The following is an 18,181-nucleotide window of genomic DNA, read 5'->3' as shown; positions in this document are numbered from 1 at the left end:
CAGGTAAACTGGCTCCTTGCCGAACTCCCACAAGTCATTAGCTCCACCGCTCGCCAGTCTAATGAGCTGCTAATGGCCGAGTGATCCCTCAAGTGTGAAGACAAGGAGACACAATATTTACAAGAATTTAATTATTCATGTGCAGCGGCGTGGCGGCCGTCAGCGCCGGCTTTCATCCGCCGCCACAGAGCGTCTCTGGGCAGCTGTGAGCCCGGCCACCTGCACGAGTGAGGACAGGGTGCTCACCTTTATGGCCTCCGACGTAGGTTTTTAAAGTCCCTTGTGCCTCCTAAATGAACCCACAGATGTGGCCTCAGTCACCGTTTTGGATCTGCGGCGACACCTGTAGCGGCTTTTCTCAGGTGACAGGAAGTGAGACGTGTTCATCTCAGGAAAAGTTTTGTCACTACAACTCGAGTTGCGAGACCAACAGCGATCCAGGGAGCGACTCGTGAAGTACTGCATGAAGCCATTGGTTCCAGTGAATCAGGTGACGCTGAGCTGCTGTTTGGATGATTCCTGTTTGTGACATACACTGAAGAATTGATGGTATTTATCACAATATCCTGTTGAAACAATGAACCCCGGAGATTGCTGTTCAACTTTTTTTTGGTAATAAAATGATGTAAGGTATTTCATAGTGATGGGTAGATGACGTATCATGAAACAGTATTGCAGGGTGAAACGGTGTCCTCATTTTCAAAGGCCACTAGATGGCGCTCTTGGTTTAGAAATGATGTGAGGTTTCATTGAATTAGTTCAAGTTCAAGTACAAATATTTTGCAGCAGCACACACTGTATCATGAAACCTCATCTACCCACCACTCGTATTTAACAATATTTATTTAACAAGTTTTTACTTATTTATCTGCGTTAAGTGTTGTATTTTGGTATCGTTAGATATAAAAGTATAAGATTGAAGAAGTAGAAATACACAGTAAAGTCAGTGGAGGAAAAAGATGCTCTCATTTCAGCGAAGACTAGTAAGTTTCTATTTGTCTAGCTTCATGTCTGAGACAAGCAGTTGCTACTTGCTGGCCTTTGTGTGCTGTGTTTTTGTCTGTTATTACTTTATCACTTAAAGTTACACCCATGCCAGACAACCGCTGGTGGAGAGTGACTTGAGGAGTCACTAACAGGAAGTGGAAACACAAAATAAGAGTGGACAGGAAGTGAGCGTGACAGTTAGCAATATATTTCCTATATTTAATAACACGTTTACTCTCACCTACTACCAGTAACTTGCACCACTTCTGTGAACAGATGTTCCACACTGACTTGGTCAGCCTGACGTCAAACCTACTATCCTCAAGTCCTTCTCAACTGACTTGGCAGCAGAAGAGTCATATTTAATCGTCACGTCCTGCCTCCGTCTCAGTCCTCCGGTCCCTCGGCTCACGCGGACCAACGTCTCCCTCCATCTGTGTCTCTGTATTTATTTCTTCTGACAGGATATTTAGCAGCTGTCGGAGCTGATGGGTTTCTATCCTGGCACCCCGTCATCAAGAGCCGTCGCTCATTCATTTCCATCATGTGAATGAAGTCGGTGACAGCTCTGGGCTCAGACAGATGTACAACGGCCCGCTATTTCTTCCCTCCGCGTGACGGCTAATGAGCCGACATCAGAGGAGACGACATGGATCATCTTTTTACAGACACACCTGATGGTGATGCGTCTTGACGCCTTTCATTGAACTGCGCGGCGTTAAATAGATGGAGCCGGGTTGTTTTAATGAAGCATATATTCAGCGTCATTGCTTTCCTGGCAACACAAGCTCCAGTTCTGGACAGTTCCTCTCAGTCACGGGTCTCAACAGAGCAGCGGTCTTTATTCCGAGGGCGTGTCCTCAGTTCAGTGGAGTTTCAGACCAGTTCGACTTCTGCTTTGTCTGCAGCTGGTCGGCTGTTTTATGCTACTGGTTTGTCCAGATCGCTCTCGTATTGATGACCAGAGAGTGGAGTTGTCGTTACACTATCACAGGCTGTGGCCACGGGTTTGTTTGGTGAAAAGCTGCTTTTGAAACAGACCAAAGCTGCGGAAGTCAAGGGCCGTAAAACTGATAATGCCTTCTGATACGAGGGTTTGGGTTTTGTGTTGAAGTGGGAAGGGAACACGTTTGGATTTTTCACTCTCAAATTAAGGTGGTCTGAACTGAACCAGGCAGGACTGTGACTGAAAAACGGAAAATACCGCAATAATATTCATGACAAGTCAGCTGTGAAACAGCAAGGGTTCACTGTATATTTATTTTTATTTCAATATTTTTCAATATTACTTGTACTTTTAAATGTCTAACCTTTGTCTCTCTCATTTTTCATCACTCTAATGGCCTCTTTATCCAGCTTTACCTTTAATCTACAACTACAAGTAAATTCCCATACTTTATTTTTTTAATTTTACTTGACTTTTTGGAAGCTTATTTCTCTCCTTGGTTTATTTCACTTCACTTTTCTCTTTCTCTCCCTATAAAAACTGTTTAATAAGTGAATATTCTGTTCTTTCTTCTTCAGTTACATTTGCAGTGGATGTCTTCCTCATTTTTCCTCCCTCTATCTGCTCTGTGTTTCGGCCGCAGTGAACGGTGGCTGGTCCTCGTGGACAGACTGGTCGCCTTGCAACGTGCGCTGCGGCCGCGGCATACAGAAGCGCTCGCGCACCTGCACGAACCCGGCTCCCCTCAACGGCGGCGCCTTCTGCGAGGGGATGTTGATGCAGAAGAGCACCTGTAACACCTTGTGTCCAGGTAAAGGTGGCCGCCTCGGCTCTTTCTCAAGTGCTAATGTTTACGACAATGGCTTTCATCACGGGTGTTTGTAAGGTTGTCATGTCTGTTCGTGATGAGGATTCCATGACAAAATAGTTTACTAGTAACTGTACTAATGTTATACTTCTTCGGACTAAAACATTTTTGTTCACTAAAGATGTAAACTCACAGTGTAGTAGGTATATACTGGTATATACAATTCAATGCACATTTAAAGTTGACATTATTAATGGGTGAAAACTCTGTAAAAATGTTAACCATGTGCACGTGTTTACATGTGTCAAAAGTAAACTTCAAGTATACTTCCAAGTCAACTTGGAAGTGCGACAATAAACACCTGATAAAACGACCAATCTGCAATTCACAGTAACTTCAACATGAAAAGTGAGTCGGCTGTGTTGAACTCCGTTTCGCGAGTGCTAACTTCCCCAGCCTTATCACCCCGTGAGACTCTTATCACTGTTTCTCAAAAACATCTCGTCCCCACGCTAATCTGTCCACAAATGTGTTCAAGCGCAAAAGTCAAATGAAGGAATTCTGTGTGGAGCAGATCACTCGCTGATAACTTGGATTGGAATCATGCGCTGAAGTAGAACTCCTTTGAGTCCTCCATGTGAGTCCCAGTCGCCTTACTTTTCAGGTTTCTACAGATGGAAAGAGTTAGGGCCTTGAAAGAGAGCTGGTGAATGGTTTTGGTCGAGGTGGGAGGAAGTTTCTTGTTTGGACGGATAGCTGCAGTGTGGTGAAGAAAGAGCTGAGCTAGGAGACAAAGCTATCAGATGGTCATCTCCTTTCACCTGAGGTCATCATGTCACAGAGTGAGCCAAACTGCAAGAGTTTCTCCGTCCGGAGAAGCTGATGAAGGTGATGTCTCTTGGTTGACCTGTGTCGATGTTGTCCCAGAAGAGCAAGAGTCTGAGTCTCTTTGCTGCTGCCCCACACAACAAAACCAGAAAAATGAAACCAGTCTCACTTTCATGGGTCAGAGTTTAAACTTCCTGGTGTGTGTGTGTTTGTTCAGTGGACGGCGGCTGGGGCGAGTGGAGCGAGTGGTCCGAGTGCAGCTCGGACTGCGAGCATCAGCGCAGCAGAGAGTGCACGTCTCCGGAGCCCAAGCACGGCGGGCGACTGTGCGACGGAGTGGCAGTGGCGGCAGACAACTGCACCGGCGGCCTCTGCACTCAGAGTGAGTCTCAGTGATGTCAGCAGCCTCATCACAGCCCGAGTCATCACCGAGTCTATGCTGCTGATTTTACGTTGGCAACCAGAACCAAGCGCTTGTTATTACTCTGCTCATCACCAGCATCCATCTTCATCATCCTGTCACGTCAAGAGCGCTCCAACAAGCATTCATCCAAGCTTATGTTGGAATATTAATGATGTTTTTGTGTTTGCAGATCGCAAGTTGATGCACGACGCCAAACCACAGGGTGAGTTCCTCTCCCAGAAACACGGTTTTCACTGCAGGTGGCGATGATGCAAGCTGTAATGTCTTTTCTCTTTTGGTTCTTAAAATGACACAGTAAAGAAGTACAGAAGTTTTTTGAAGCAGATGAGTTTCCTTTTGGGTACGATGCTAGTGCAAAAATCCTCCTTCAGCAATGCAGACCAACAAAAGTCTGTCTTTACATGAATTGTTAAACTTGTTGTCATGTGAGCACACGATGGTGATCTGGTCCACTCTGGATCTGAGGTCCACATGGACTAGATTTCCCAAATACAGCCCACTCTCGGTTTTTGAGCGTCCCAGACTTTGAACAAATCAGAGTTCGCTGAAAATTACAAGATTCTTTTTGCTTCTGATTTCGAACGAAAACCCAGAACTGGAACGCCCCCCAAAAAAGCCGGTTAAATACATGCGTGACCCGATCAGCTGACCCACGAGGCGCTCTGTTATTGTGTATAACGCAGCCTCTGTATGCAGACGTGTCCCGTTAGCTCCATTTACTGACTGTTTTTTCTTCATATTGAGGTGTAAAACCTTTCCTGTCTCCACACTGGAGCGTGGTAGAGTGTCACAGGGGAGGTGCTGGAGCGCCACTCCAGGGTTTGATGTCCTGTTGTGGGCTGGAGCTGGGACAGGGATGAGGCCAGTCTGGGACAGAGCCTGACTTGGTTTATGACTTTGTCACAGCCAAACTGCACAGAAGCGCACATTCAGAGCTGGACACGCACCGGGCACCTCTTCACTTCTGGAGAGACCTCACTCACTCGGCAACCCCTCCCACATGCAGCGGCCACACACATAGAGGAACAGCCACCTGCAGCAGACACTCTACATTCACTCCTACAAAAGACTATTTTAAGGCTTGGAACGCATTAGTTCTTTTTCCATTCATTGCAATGGGAAAAATCGATTCAGATTTCGAACAATTCGCTTCTCAAACGGCCGTCTGGAACTTATTGTGGTCGAGAACTGAGGTTGACTTGTGCCTCAAGAACACAGTGAATGACAGAAATGACTGCTGCTGAAGGCGTGGATTTGGCAGTGGGGTGATGCATCCTGCCAGACATGTGAGTCTGCAACATACCACCTGTGATCACCACAACTTTGACTCTTTGTGAATTTTAACTCTCTGAGGCGAACGTTGACTCTATGAAGGGACCTTTAACTCCCTGAAGGGAACTTCAACACTCTGTGGGGAACTTGGACTGTCTGGTGTGAACTTTAACTCTCTGAAGGGAATTTTAACTCTCTGAGGGGAACGTTGACTCTCAGAAGGGACCTTTAAATCCTGGAAGGGAACTTTAAGAGTACACATGCAGCAGCAGAGACCCTTGAGCATGCGTGACTTACGAGTGGCATAGGCCATGCTGGAAATCCCTGAGAGGATCAGGGGTGTGTCGAAAGGCGTAGATTTGGCAGTGGGGCGATGCATCCTGCCGGACATGTGAGTCCGCAATATACCTCCTGTGATCACCAGTGCCTGGGTAGAGGATTACCACCAAGAGGCAGGTGATCCAGTACCAAATAAAAATGTAATGGTTGGAGTAGAGAAGAACAGGAACATCTCCAGCTGTCTGCTGTTGAAGAATTAAAGAACAAAAAAGCTGTGAACGTCCACGACATCATACCACAGCAAAAGTAATGTCATGTTGCGTCACTGTAGATGAACTAAAAACTTCAGACTTCAGTTCTTCACAACTTTGTCCGAGCTCCTGCACAACTCTTGCTGCTGTTTATTCTCTGGAGAACGTGCCAAAGTTGCCGATGTCGTTTCAGGATTATTGTTCCTCGACTCAGGGCCATTATATCTGCGTTATTCACTTGTGTGGCAGCAACGCCGCGATAACTGCTCTGTAATTTGCAAAGTGCAAAATCAATTTGAGGCGCCTGAGCCGCCGGCGCACTAGGCTCGTCCTTTAACACCGTTTTTTGTGGTTGTCAGAAAAACACAGAAAAAAGAAGAAGCGTTTCAGAGCCCTCAATTAACCTGCTACTGTAGCTGCTAATGCCGCTCTGCATATTCAGTCCATTCCTCCGCGTTTGGCTACTTAGCAGGACTCCTCCACGTGTCTCCTTCCCTGACGCAGAACTCATTATCCTTCAAGAGTCGGCGAGCGCAGACTTTCTTTTCACTCCCCTCTCTGAAGTTGGGTGCGGCGGCGCCGGTGGGACCTGGCGGCGCTTCATCACCGCTGATCAGCTGACTTAATGAATCTGTTTGGTCATGTGATCCCAGTGGACCAGTCAGGTGCCAAGCTGACGGCGTCGCCTTCCCGGTGAGGTTCCTAGTTAGGGAACATCAGTCATCTGAAAGGGAACAGGAGTTCTCAGAAAGGGGACTGTAGTTCCTTGTGTGGGATCAGAAGCTCGCTGAAAAGGAAACAAACTTCAAACAAACAAACGGTTCTCCAAGATGGAACTGGGCCTCACTGAGAACAAGTGAACTGAGCTGTTTTAGAGAGTACAGAGTGGGAACTGGGTTTTTAAAGGGAACAAAAGTAAGGCGTGAAAGTACCCTGAAAGGGAAAAAGTGGGCTGAGTGACCTCAGCACTTTGTGGAGGGAACAATTGTGTTCTCGGGGGATTGCTAGCTTTTCTGGAGGGAACTACAACGCTATGAGGGGAACCACAGCTGTCTGAGGAGAACTATAGCTAGGTTAGGGGAACTACAGCTCTCAGTAGGGAACTATGACTTTCTGAAGGGAACTATGGTTCTCTGAGGGGAACTTTAACTCACTGAAGGCACCCTTAACTGCCTGAAGGGAACTTTAACTGTCTGAGGGCAACCTTGACTCTCTGACGTGAACCTAACTCTTTGAGGGGAACTTTGACCCTCTGATGGGAACTATGACTCTCTGAAAAGAACTATGACTTTCTAAAGGGAACTTTAACTCTCTGAAGGGAATTTTAACTCTCTGAGGCAAACGTTGACTCTCAGAAGGGACCTTTAACTCCCTGAAGGGAACTTCAACACTCTGAAGACAACTTTGATTTTCTGACGTGAACTTTAACTCTGTGAAGGGAACTTTGACTCTCTGAAGGGAACTTTGACTCCCTGATGGGAACTGCATCTCTCTGAAGGGAACTTTAACTCTCTGAAGGGAATTTTAACTCACTGAGGGGAACGTTGACTCTCAGAAGGGACCATTAACTCGCTGAAGGGAACTTCAACACTCTGTGGGGAACTACGTCTCTCTGAAGGGAACTTTGACTCCCTGATGGGAACTGCATCTCTCTGAAAGGAACTTTGACTCCCTGATGGGAACTACGTCTCTCTGAAGGGAACTTTGACTCCCTGATGGGAACTGCATCTCTCTGAAAGGAACTTTGACTCCCTGATTGGAACTGCATCTCTCTGAAGGGAACTTTGACTCCCTGATGGGAACTGCATCTCTCTGAAAGGAACTTTGACTCCCTGATTGGAACTGCATCTCTCTGAAGGGAACTTCAACTCTCTGACGGGAACTTTGACTCTCTGAAGTGAATTTTAACTCACTGAGGGGAACGTTGACTCTCAGAAGGGACCTTTAATTCCTGGAAGGGAAGGTTAACACTCTGTGGGGAACTACGTCTCTCTGAAGTGAATTTTAACTCGCTGAGGGGAACGTTGACTCTCAGAAGGGACCTTTATTTCCTGGAAGGGAATTTTAACACTCTGAGGGGAACTGCTTCTCTCTGAAGGGAACTTTGACTCCCTGATGGGAACTGCATCTCTCTGAAGAGAACTTTGACTCTCTGATGTGAACTTCAACTCTTTGAGGGGAACTCTGAAGGGAAGGCAGCTCTTCTCTCAGTAAACAGTGTCACTGTAGCGCTGTGGTTTGAACTGACTTGTAAAAGTGAGAAGACAATGTTCCCTCCGGTGTTTGTGCAGGTGTTGAGAGCAGCAGTGACGTGGCGCTGTATTCGGGTCTCGCCGCTGGAGTCGTGACCGTGGTGCTGCTGATTGTCGCCGTCACTCTTTACCGCAGGAGTCAGAGCGAGTACGGCGTTGATGTCATCGACTCATCCGCTCTCACCGGAGGGTTCCAGTCCTTCAGCTTCAAGAGCTCCCGCCAAGGTGAGTCTTGCACCCGCAGACTGGATCCGTGTCGTCACTCACTTTACTGTCTGTAGAGATCCCAGACCTATTTTTGAAAACAAGCCGATCAATGAAACGTTTGTGACACCGGCTCCGTCAGTTCATTCGTCTGGTCCTTGTTGTCGAACTCTGAGCATTAAGCAAAACCCACGTATTTGTCGAAACTCATTTCCTCCGCTCCGACATGAGAGACGATGCAACGTGTCACCGAATCCGAACGGCAAAAGAGGCGATGATGTGGCTCTGAAGAGGTCTGTGTTGCGTCTTTGACAAATAAAACACTCCATCCGTCTCCTTGACTTTGCAATGAGAGGATGTTGAGGAAACGACTTCAGTGCCTCATTTACATAAAGATAATGCCAGACGCAGCACTCGAGCCACCAGTGGGAGGATGTGGATGCGAAAACCACACCGGTGTTATGCAGAGTAAAAGCTGATAGACTTTAACTACCAACTACTTTTCTGACATTTTAAGGTTGAATCAACTGCAAAAATCATATACTCTTTATGTCAACTTTTGTTCAAAGGAGTTGGTAGGAAAAAAGCGTGAAACAAGACGGGCTGTTAATAGCAGTGCTAGTACTACTGTAATTAGTTTAAATTGTACTGTAACTATTGCTATCACTACTCCTACTACTAGAGTAATAACTGGTACTTCAACAGTGTAACTGTTTTCCTACTGCCATGACTGTTTCTCCAACATTTTTACTACAACATCAAGTAGCATTACTTCAAGTGTCATTGCAGTTCTACAATTATTATTTCTTCTCTACTTCATCCTACTCTACTACATACTGCTAATATTACAGTACTGCTATAGTTGTAACTACAACTGCGAATATAGTGAAAATACTTGCATTATTTCTGTCTGCTTTTACTTCTTCTTTTTAAAGAGGTAACAGCTGTATTTCTTTTAGTCAACTGCTGCTACTACTGAATGCAAAGACCACCTTCACAGTCAGCACCCTGCCTTCACTCTCTTCTTCACCTCTCTGCTTTATGCTGAATGATTGACCCCAAATACTGCAACTGTTTTCAAGTAGGCTGATAAGGCTTTGTAACCAGTGTCCTGAATTACGAGCTCAGTAGGTGGCGCTCTCGGCTTAAACATGATGTGAGCTTGCCTTGAGATGGCTGTTCCAGAGTACCATCTGGTGGGCTCTGAAAGTGGGGACACTGTTTCATGACGCCTCATGAGCGCGTCACGACTGTATTCACTCCCTCGTCTTCGTTCTGGCGCCTGCCTCCCTCACATCAACACAGGTATTCTCTCTGGTGTTTACTGACTTTGCCCAAGTTTCCGCTCCGCTATACTCTCAATACAAATGACTATATCATCATCAAATGTAAATGTCCGTGATGTGTGCCAAATCTCACCGACACCACGGTGAACAGCGGAGAGAGCAGAATCCCATGTCATCTGGGATTTCTTCCGTGCACTCCTCTGAGTAAGGCTGGATCACTACCACAGTATTACTTCTTCTAATGTCCGTCTGACTCTGGAAGAACCAACGATGAGAACCCTTAACTGAACACTGTCCCTACCCCTCCTACTGCCATGTTCAAGATACATGCACTGTGGCTGGTTTTACATCTCTTCTAAAAGCCATTGTAGATTAAAAATAAAAATATTTGGCCCTTTTGTCTTGCAGAGATTCATCTGCAGGAAGCGACGGTTATCTAGTGAAATATTCATGCAGGAGACGGGCGGGACGGTGTTTCACAGTGTGTTTATTTGCAGAAGTCAAACCCTGAAAGCACCATTTCGACTCCGCCAACGACAAAATGTCCAATTTTCCTCAACCATGGGGCGTTCGCCTGCTGTTGAATATTTTTCACGTTCCCAGAATCGCGGGTCACCACGGCAACAGATCTCAGCAGGACATAATAAAGTTCATTTTGATAACGCAGCGGGACACACGCAGGCTTTAATCTTGGCTGCTGCTCGGTTCGGCGGATGGAAAAAAACAGAGTCTGCACCAGAGAGACTCGCCGCCGCTTTTACATGTCACATCAGACGAGACGGTAATTACTCCGTCGTCACTCCAGCATTTATTTATCCCAAACTTGTCGTCCATCATCGCCGCGTGTGCTCGCGACTCTGCTCATTTAAGATAAAGTAAATTGGCAATTTGTGTTTTTGGTGGCTATTAAGCGCCGACTGGTGTTTTGATTTCAAGCTTGCATGCGTGTTAATGCCATTACCTCCAAAATAATCTCACCTCACAGAGAGCGCCGTGAGTCATGCCAGCATCAAGCAACCTGCCCGAACTTGTAAACAACGGACGAGTCCTCCATAGGTTTTAGGCAGCATTTGTCTGAAGTTTGAGTGTTATTCTGCCGTATTATGAAGAATAAACCATGACATCTGTGAACATTTGGATGGAAAATGTTGATCACATGAGACTGAATATTAATGTTCCAGAAATATGTGTTTCACTTCTAAACATTTTGATGTCATTGTTATTATTTATTGCTCTTAATACTGCAGTCCCTGTTATGAATAACCTACCAGTGCTGCAACAGCTCATTGACATCGTCGACTACAATTGAATAATGGATTAGTTGCTGAGGCTGCGTTAGTCAAACTTCTAAACAGCACTTAACACTACATTAGTGTTTACTCTCTGCTAGTGATGGGTAGGTGAGGTGTCATGAAACAGTGTTGCAGGGTTGATGAAACAGTGCCTTCATTTCCAGAGGGTGCTCTTGGTTGAGTGAGGTTTCTGTCATGAGTCAAGGACGTGGGAGCAGGACCCAAGCGCAGTGGTGAAAGTCACAGTGAGGCAGGAGCGAGTCAGAAATAATATTTTAATCATTAAACAGAAACACAACAGAAAGCGTCACCGAACCGGGAGAAACAAAGCAAAGTCTAAATGTCCAAACGGAGTCACTAAACTAGCAGAAGTACAAAAACACGAATAAGAGTCCAACGGAAAGCGTCACTAACTTAAATCACAGGGAACTAGAGGAGACGAAAGCACAATGAACCGAGAGTCAATCACAAAAGAAACCAGGAAACGCACGGAAACAGGGAGAAACAACACTAACTCAAGCACCAGGGTTTAAGACAAAGTAATCTAAATGAGCTAGCTAGTGCACAGAATGAGAGAACAAACAAGGAGAGCCAAATTACCACAGGAAACAAAGGAGTCCAACGGGAAAAGTCACAGAACCGGGAGAGTCAAACGAACTGGAATCACAGGAGACAATGAGTGTGTCACAGAAACTAGAAGAAACGATCTGGCACACGTTGCTGGAGTCCAGGTGCTCTTATACATGGGTGATCAGGGGTTGACTGGCTCCAGCCGTGTGCCACAGGAACAGGAAGAAACGGAGGGAGAAAACAATACAGGACTCGCGTGACAAAATAAGAGCAGAATCATGACAGTTTCTTTGAATTTGTTGTTCAAGTCCTAATGTTTTACAGCAGACAGTGTCATCTGGTGCCATCTGAACGTCAGGACACTGTTTCATGAAACCTCATCTACCCATCATTACTCTCTACTACACTACAGTCAGACGCCAGTCGCCTGTTCATCGACCTGTACACATCATATGCTGACCAGCTGACTAATCCTCAACATAGTCAGAGACAAGTCTAGGACTGAAATAGTCGCTAGTTGCAGTACTACGATCTGTTACAAAGTCATTGTTGCTGGTGTATTCAGGCGTGAGATATTTGGAGTTAGTGTAAGTTTAACTGTAGAGGCTGTCAAAAGCTGTTTTGATAATGATAGTGAAGTTAGAGATTCTGTTGAAGTTGTGCACCAAGGTGCAATAATCTTGCTACTCTCTGTAGTTGTCTGTGTTTTGAATGTTATTTTAGCTGCTGTAAGGGAACTATCTTTATACCTGTATGTTACGTCCTGCAGGTTGTGTTGCAGTAGGTGTTTTCGTGGTGAAGTGATATTCTGAGCAGTTAATATGTAGATGTGCGTGAAGTAGTCATAGCAACGAAATAACGCTTAATTTTAGCATTAAAAGTCGTTCTTGTATTGTGATGTGTGTTGAATAGAAGTACGTTCACTTGCCATGGTTGTAAGGCCTATCATTTTATTAGCAGTTTGCTTAGTATGAGTTTTGTCTGTCGCTAAAGTAAATGTTTTAGGAGTAGTAGTGGCAGTTTACCAAGCGTGCACCTGCAGTAGAAGTAGGAACTGTAATGAAAATATTAGTGATTGTCAAAGTACTTCTAGTACTCGTGCTGGAGCAGCAGTTGTGACCCTGAAGAAACATATGACAACCATACAAAAATCAATCATTCTGTTGCTTCAAAAAAGTGTATAAAAATGTTGACCATAATGTGTGGATTGTGTTTCCAGCGAACCCGCTGCTCATTAACTCAGCGCTGCAGCCGGACCTGACCGTGTCCCGGACCTACACCAGCCCCATGTGTTATCAGGACTCCATCGACAAGGAGCTGATGGCTGAGCGCTCGCTCATCGAGCCGCTGCCCGACCACCAGGTCAAAGGTGAGAAGCGTCTTCCTCCACGATTGTTTTAGTCAGCTTCTGAAGAGGAAGTCCACAGCGTCGTCTCAGGAGAAATGTTTCAGTTCTCGCTAAAGCGGCGTGTGTAAATGAGTCCCAACCCCATCCAACGTTTGTTCATGAGGAAAGACTGTGGCGAGACAGTGAAAAATGAAATGACAGATGGCAATACACACGACACTGTCAAGCTTATACTTGCATAAGGAACATCTAGAAACATCTATCATTCATCCACCAACATCAGAGATGGAACTCTGTCATGCAGCCGGCGAGGAGAGGCAGGATCCAGCGAGTGGCTGAAGCAGCTGCGAGACCCACAGAGCCAGATGATAAAACTTTATTTCAACTGGACGTTGAAAATGAAGCCAAGGGGAAAGTTTTGACATTTACTGAATTGGTGACAACAAACCGCTGTCATTTAGTTATGAGAAATAAATCTGTAAAATGCAGCGTCATCACGGTCCGTCTCCTTCACATGTCGCGAGCAACGGTCATTGTGATGTTTCTTATGGGATTATTCCGTGAAAAATATGCTTAAAACCGTCATGTTCGTCTCCACCCAGAGGAAATGAACACCGAGCACGGACTGAAGTATCCGTCCAGATCCAGATCAGTCAGTAACATTGCGCGTAAATGGACCTTAATCCAGTCTGAAAAGCTTGATGCTCAAAGACGGTCTCTCTATCCCTGCTCATCTCGCTTCCACTGTTCCCAGTATTGTAGTCCAACAGAGAAACATCCAGTCGATGATCAGAGCCTACAAATCATGCGAGGCGTTTCTTTCTGTACTTTCACAACAAACATGAGTCAAGCTGCAAAAGCAACTGATTTACATCCAGCGCAAATGAAGAGGTGCGATTATGAGCGCTGGGTCGCAGCTTCAGCACCTTTCAAGTCACACATTTCAAGCAACATTTATTGTAAATCTGTGGCACAAGTTGTCACACGTGACATTCAGAGCCCAGATTTGACAGAGGCGTGTGCAGAGAGTGAAAATCCATCAACAAGAAGCAGTGATGTGGAGGAGAAGCTGGTAGGACAGTTGGACCCAGAGTTGGTCCAAGTCTATAGTTGTTTCAACAGACTTCCACAGTAGATCAAGGGCCACAATTCTGCCTCTCCGATCCAATATGTTGACTCTCCACTAACTTCTTAGAAGCACTGATCCTCCACTAAAACCACTGAACTGCCAGCCTTATATGAAAGAAGGTCTGTTTAGAAAAACCTCTCAGCAAGGAGACACCAAAGTGCGTGACACGCTTCTGATCAGTGGTGACTCTGTTTGGGCTGAATCCCGTGCACCTCAATTATTCTTGTGTACTCCCGGACCTTTCACCCAGACAGGAAGATGGAGAACTTTGAATGAAAATAGTTTGCTCGCCGACGCCCACACACACACTTTTTGTGTCTTTCTCAACTCCATTTCCTTCTGTGATCCAAACTCTGAGCACACTGATTTATTTATGCTCGTCTTCTGGGTCACTTGTATAGTAAGACACAAATCTTCAATTTTAAAGAGCCGTCGAATCCCTGGCCCCGCAACAGAAAGCTGCACGAGTCAGCAGCGCCGTCCCAACACTGCATTTTCATCCTTAAACTGGAGTTTAGAGAAAATGAGTTTTGCCGCTCAGTCAGCGTGACGAGATAAACACTCAACGCCCTGAATATTGAGTCCATTTCCATTCTCACAATCCAAAACAATGACTTCACCATTGATCTCATGGCTTCTGATCACAGCGCTGATCAAAGACGTTAAGACTGAACTGACTCAAATGCATCTGTGTGTTTAGAGAAGTCACCCTCCACTCAGCAAAACTGACTCTGTAGAAGAGTCTGGGACGATGATCATCTGTGATTTTACTTTAGATGAGGCTACTATAAAAGCATCTGTGATACAGGCTTATTACATGTTCAGTGAAATATCACATTATTTTTTACTTCACTAATTATTTATTCTTTCACATGAATCCCTCTTTTGTCTGACTTACTTTCTGTCCACTTCAGGCCACCGTAGATCAAGCGACTTGCATTACCTGTTTGAGCTGATCCAGCTTCAATAACTCATGCAGGTCATAGTTCTGGTTAGCTTTTGCAGCTTTTCTTTGTTTCTAGCGCTGATCTCTATACCTCCAATCAGGCTTTTAGCTAGGATTTTGAAACAGGGTGTCCGTAGCCACGCCCACATGCCCCGCCCCCAACCCATAACCCATTCCCCGCCATGACACAGCAGGACCAATGTTGCCCACTAACATAACTTGCTGTGTGGAAAAAAAGAAAAAGACGCTGTAAACATATTTGTACAAAAATAACTTAAAACTTTATAAAATCAAACATATTGCAGCAAATATCATAAATGCCACAATAACAAATTCAGAATGTAGAAAACACCTGGGGGTCTGGTGTTTTATTTCTCAAGCAGCTGCAAAGTCAAAATCAGCAAATCCACTTCTTCTTCTTCTTGGGGGGGACTCTGGGGGACTCTCTCCCTCAGATAACTGACCCTCATGAATTAAAAATAATATTTGTTTGGAAAATGTTTTATAGCCAAAACATGAAAAAGGACAGCAATAACAGTAAATATTTCTCTATAAAATATGTGCAAGTTGTTCATACGTTGTTCAGCAAACGCTACAAGAACTCCCCAGTGCAGTTCTCGCAATGTGAGAACTGCACTGGGGAGTTGTGCTGTCGCCATGTGGCTCGTCCGATTAAAAGACTTTCAGTTCGTTTTGTAAACAATTGTTTAGAGTTTTGAACTTACCTGACTTTCCTCCTCTAATATGCGTCCAACAGCCAACTGACAGCGTCGCTCTTCCACACCACGTCAACCAATGAAAATGCGAGTGTCGCAAATCGCGAGATGTGAATAACCGCGAGATTTGGCCCATAAACAAATATGGCGTCCGCGCAGGCCAAGGTTCCGGTGCAGGGTTGAGATGCGGCAAATTTATCATATTCAGCGAAAATACTGCGCCAAAACTTCCTTTTCATGGAAATATGACGACACTACGATTGGGGCATTACGCAGGCACTGAGTAAAAATGTAGGGCGTCCGTCTGATTAAAAAAAAAAAAAATGGGCGTCTGTCTGAAAGGGAAATGGGTGTCCAATTTTTATTCTGGCTAGAGTGGTCCATGTAACCACAGCGTGTGAGGCTGAGGACCTCTGTAGAGGAGACGCCAGTCCTCTGGTGATGCTCCTCAAGTTTGCAGTTTACTTGTTTTTTGTCTCAATTCTTTCAAGACTTGGGTTAAAAACAGTGAACCTCACTTCGATTGGACATGGAGGTCTTGAAGTTTTGAAAGTTTCTGACAATACATCTAATATTTGAATCACCAGTAAACCACAGTTTGCTTTCATTGCTGTGGTCTAAAAATCTGCTTAACACAAGTCGCTCATTTTCTACAGAGATCATGGAACAGTGTCAATCTTTTGAGCTCAGGAGGTGGCGCTCTTTGTGTAAAGAGTATGCCAGGTTTCTTTGAGAAGGGTGTTGAAATCCAAAGATTTTAGAGGAGAATGCCAACGAGAGGGCTCTGAAAATGAGGACACTGTTTCATGGCGCCTCATGAATCCATCACGGTCCATCAGTACGCAGGAGTGCTGTATTTGATTTCCTAAAAAAAAAAATATATATATATATATATAAATGTATATTGAAGTATATTTGTCTATTACGTTTTAAAAGGCAGAAAAGTTTCAAGTCGAGCAGACTCCTTTGCTCTGGGGGTTGATGGCACGCCGTCTGAAAAACTCCTCGCTGGAAACCTGTTCCGCTCTGTTTTCTCTGTTGCTCTCTCACACCTCTTAAACATGCATTTTCAGGGTTCACGGTCGTCAGTGGTTCTGATTGGACACTCCTAACCTGAGATGCTCGTAGCAACCTCGCCTGATCTGTTCCAGATTTACAACATGGGAATTATATAAACCTGAAATGAAACATCCGTCTCTCTGTGTGTGCGTGCGTGTGTCTAGGCGTGTCAGAGAGGCCAGAGTACCACGTCATGTCGCACCCGCAGACATTTCCCCGGGGCCTGGCTCCGGACTACAGAGGCATGACCATGAGGACCACGCTGGGCAGGAGGGACAAGGACCTTTTCAATCCTCAAGTGTCGCTGACTCCCAGCAGGCCGCATCACAGAGCCACCGCTGTGTTTGGACATGCCGGAGGACGACTGGTGGTCCCCAACACCGGTGAGCGCCGCTCCTGCGGGGCCTTTGATGGTCCGTGTGTGTCTGCTCACAGCAGACGCTCAGCAAACCTGGCGCCGTCTCCCTGTGGTGCCAGAGGACTGCTGATACCAGAACGGCTTGTTGTGAATGGAGCTGGTTCATTTCTCCTACACAGAGAAATGAATCTTAAAAATGAATTTCTGAACAGTCCCTGAGTCACATAGCCAGTACCTTTTTGTGGGTTTTTGTGTTTTCAACGGTGAAGACCAGAAATATAAAAAATTATGTCGAAGATAAATCTCTTCAGGATTGATTCCAAAGGTCAGTCACACAGAAGAAGCATAAAACCTGATGTTCCCATCAAGTCAGACAAGAAAAATGAATGTACAGTAGGACATAAAGTAGGATGTAAGGAAAGTCTCCTGAGTGAGATGCTGTCTCTCAGCTGTTATCTCAGAGGTAAATAGGAGGAATAAATTCACCAAGTAGTTTTTTGGAAAACTGTTTCATTCAGGATGACTGTAGGCTTAAGAACAACCAGTAACTGAAGTCAACTGTTGCCAGAAAGGTGAATGCAGCAAGAAGTTAAGGGTTCCCCAGACTTCCCCAGGAACCTCCTCCAACTCTTGTTCATCATCATCTCATAGTGTGTCCTGGATCTATTCAGGGGCCTCCACCAAGTCAAACACCTCATTAGTTCAGGAGACATCCTGAGCTGTCTTCTTCTGGAGCAGAGGGTCTACGCTGAGTCACTGAACTTCTCTCTCTCCAAGAGAGTCTAGACAGAGAAACTCTCTCAGCTCACTCAGTGACCAGTCAGTGGAGAGCTTTGTCTTCTGGCTCAGCTCTTGCAAAGTGTTCCCACACTTGACCCCGAGACACTTTGCCTGATGAAGGATCTCCAACCTGGACGAGGTTCATTTCTTTAACTTCGGTGGTTTGTTGTTCCATTGAGACCTTAAACTAGACAAAAATGGACGGTAGACCGTTGACAGCAGAAAACCCAAATCTTGAAGATTAAAAAAACAACAGAAAATAAACTTGTTTAAAAGGGACAGTCGCAAAGGGAAGTAGAAAATTATTTCAATTATTTAATTAATTAACCAAGAAAAATCACCATCAAAAGAAGAGAAGACCAGAAACAGAGGACAACTTTTGGAAGAGACGCAGCGAACATCGAAGGTTCACATTAAGTTGAGGAAGGTAACAAGTCACATTGGCT

The 18,181-nt window shown here is 45.2% G+C and overlaps 1 protein-coding gene across 1 annotated transcript in view; it reads left to right on the top strand.

Moving 5' to 3' along the window:
• Window positions 1-18,181, top strand: part of unc5da (unc-5 netrin receptor Da) — a 213,541-nt gene that overhangs the window by 173,160 nt on the left and 22,200 nt on the right. The window contains exons 7-12 of the mRNA XM_053853945.1: window positions 2,577-2,744; window positions 3,787-3,951; window positions 4,163-4,195; window positions 8,087-8,272; window positions 12,619-12,768; window positions 16,762-16,980. Of these exons, the coding sequence (XP_053709920.1) occupies window positions 2,577-2,744; window positions 3,787-3,951; window positions 4,163-4,195; window positions 8,087-8,272; window positions 12,619-12,768; window positions 16,762-16,980 (921 nt within the window). The remainder of the gene's footprint in view (window positions 1-2,576; window positions 2,745-3,786; window positions 3,952-4,162; window positions 4,196-8,086; window positions 8,273-12,618; window positions 12,769-16,761; window positions 16,981-18,181) is intronic.

Source organism: Synchiropus splendidus, chromosome 1 (assembly GCF_027744825.2).
Source record: "Synchiropus splendidus isolate RoL2022-P1 chromosome 1, RoL_Sspl_1.0, whole genome shotgun sequence".
Taxonomy (NCBI): Eukaryota; Metazoa; Chordata; class Actinopteri; order Syngnathiformes; family Callionymidae; genus Synchiropus; species Synchiropus splendidus.
The sequence above is the reverse complement of the archived record's forward strand: the minus strand, read 5'-3'. Positions and strand labels throughout refer to the sequence as shown.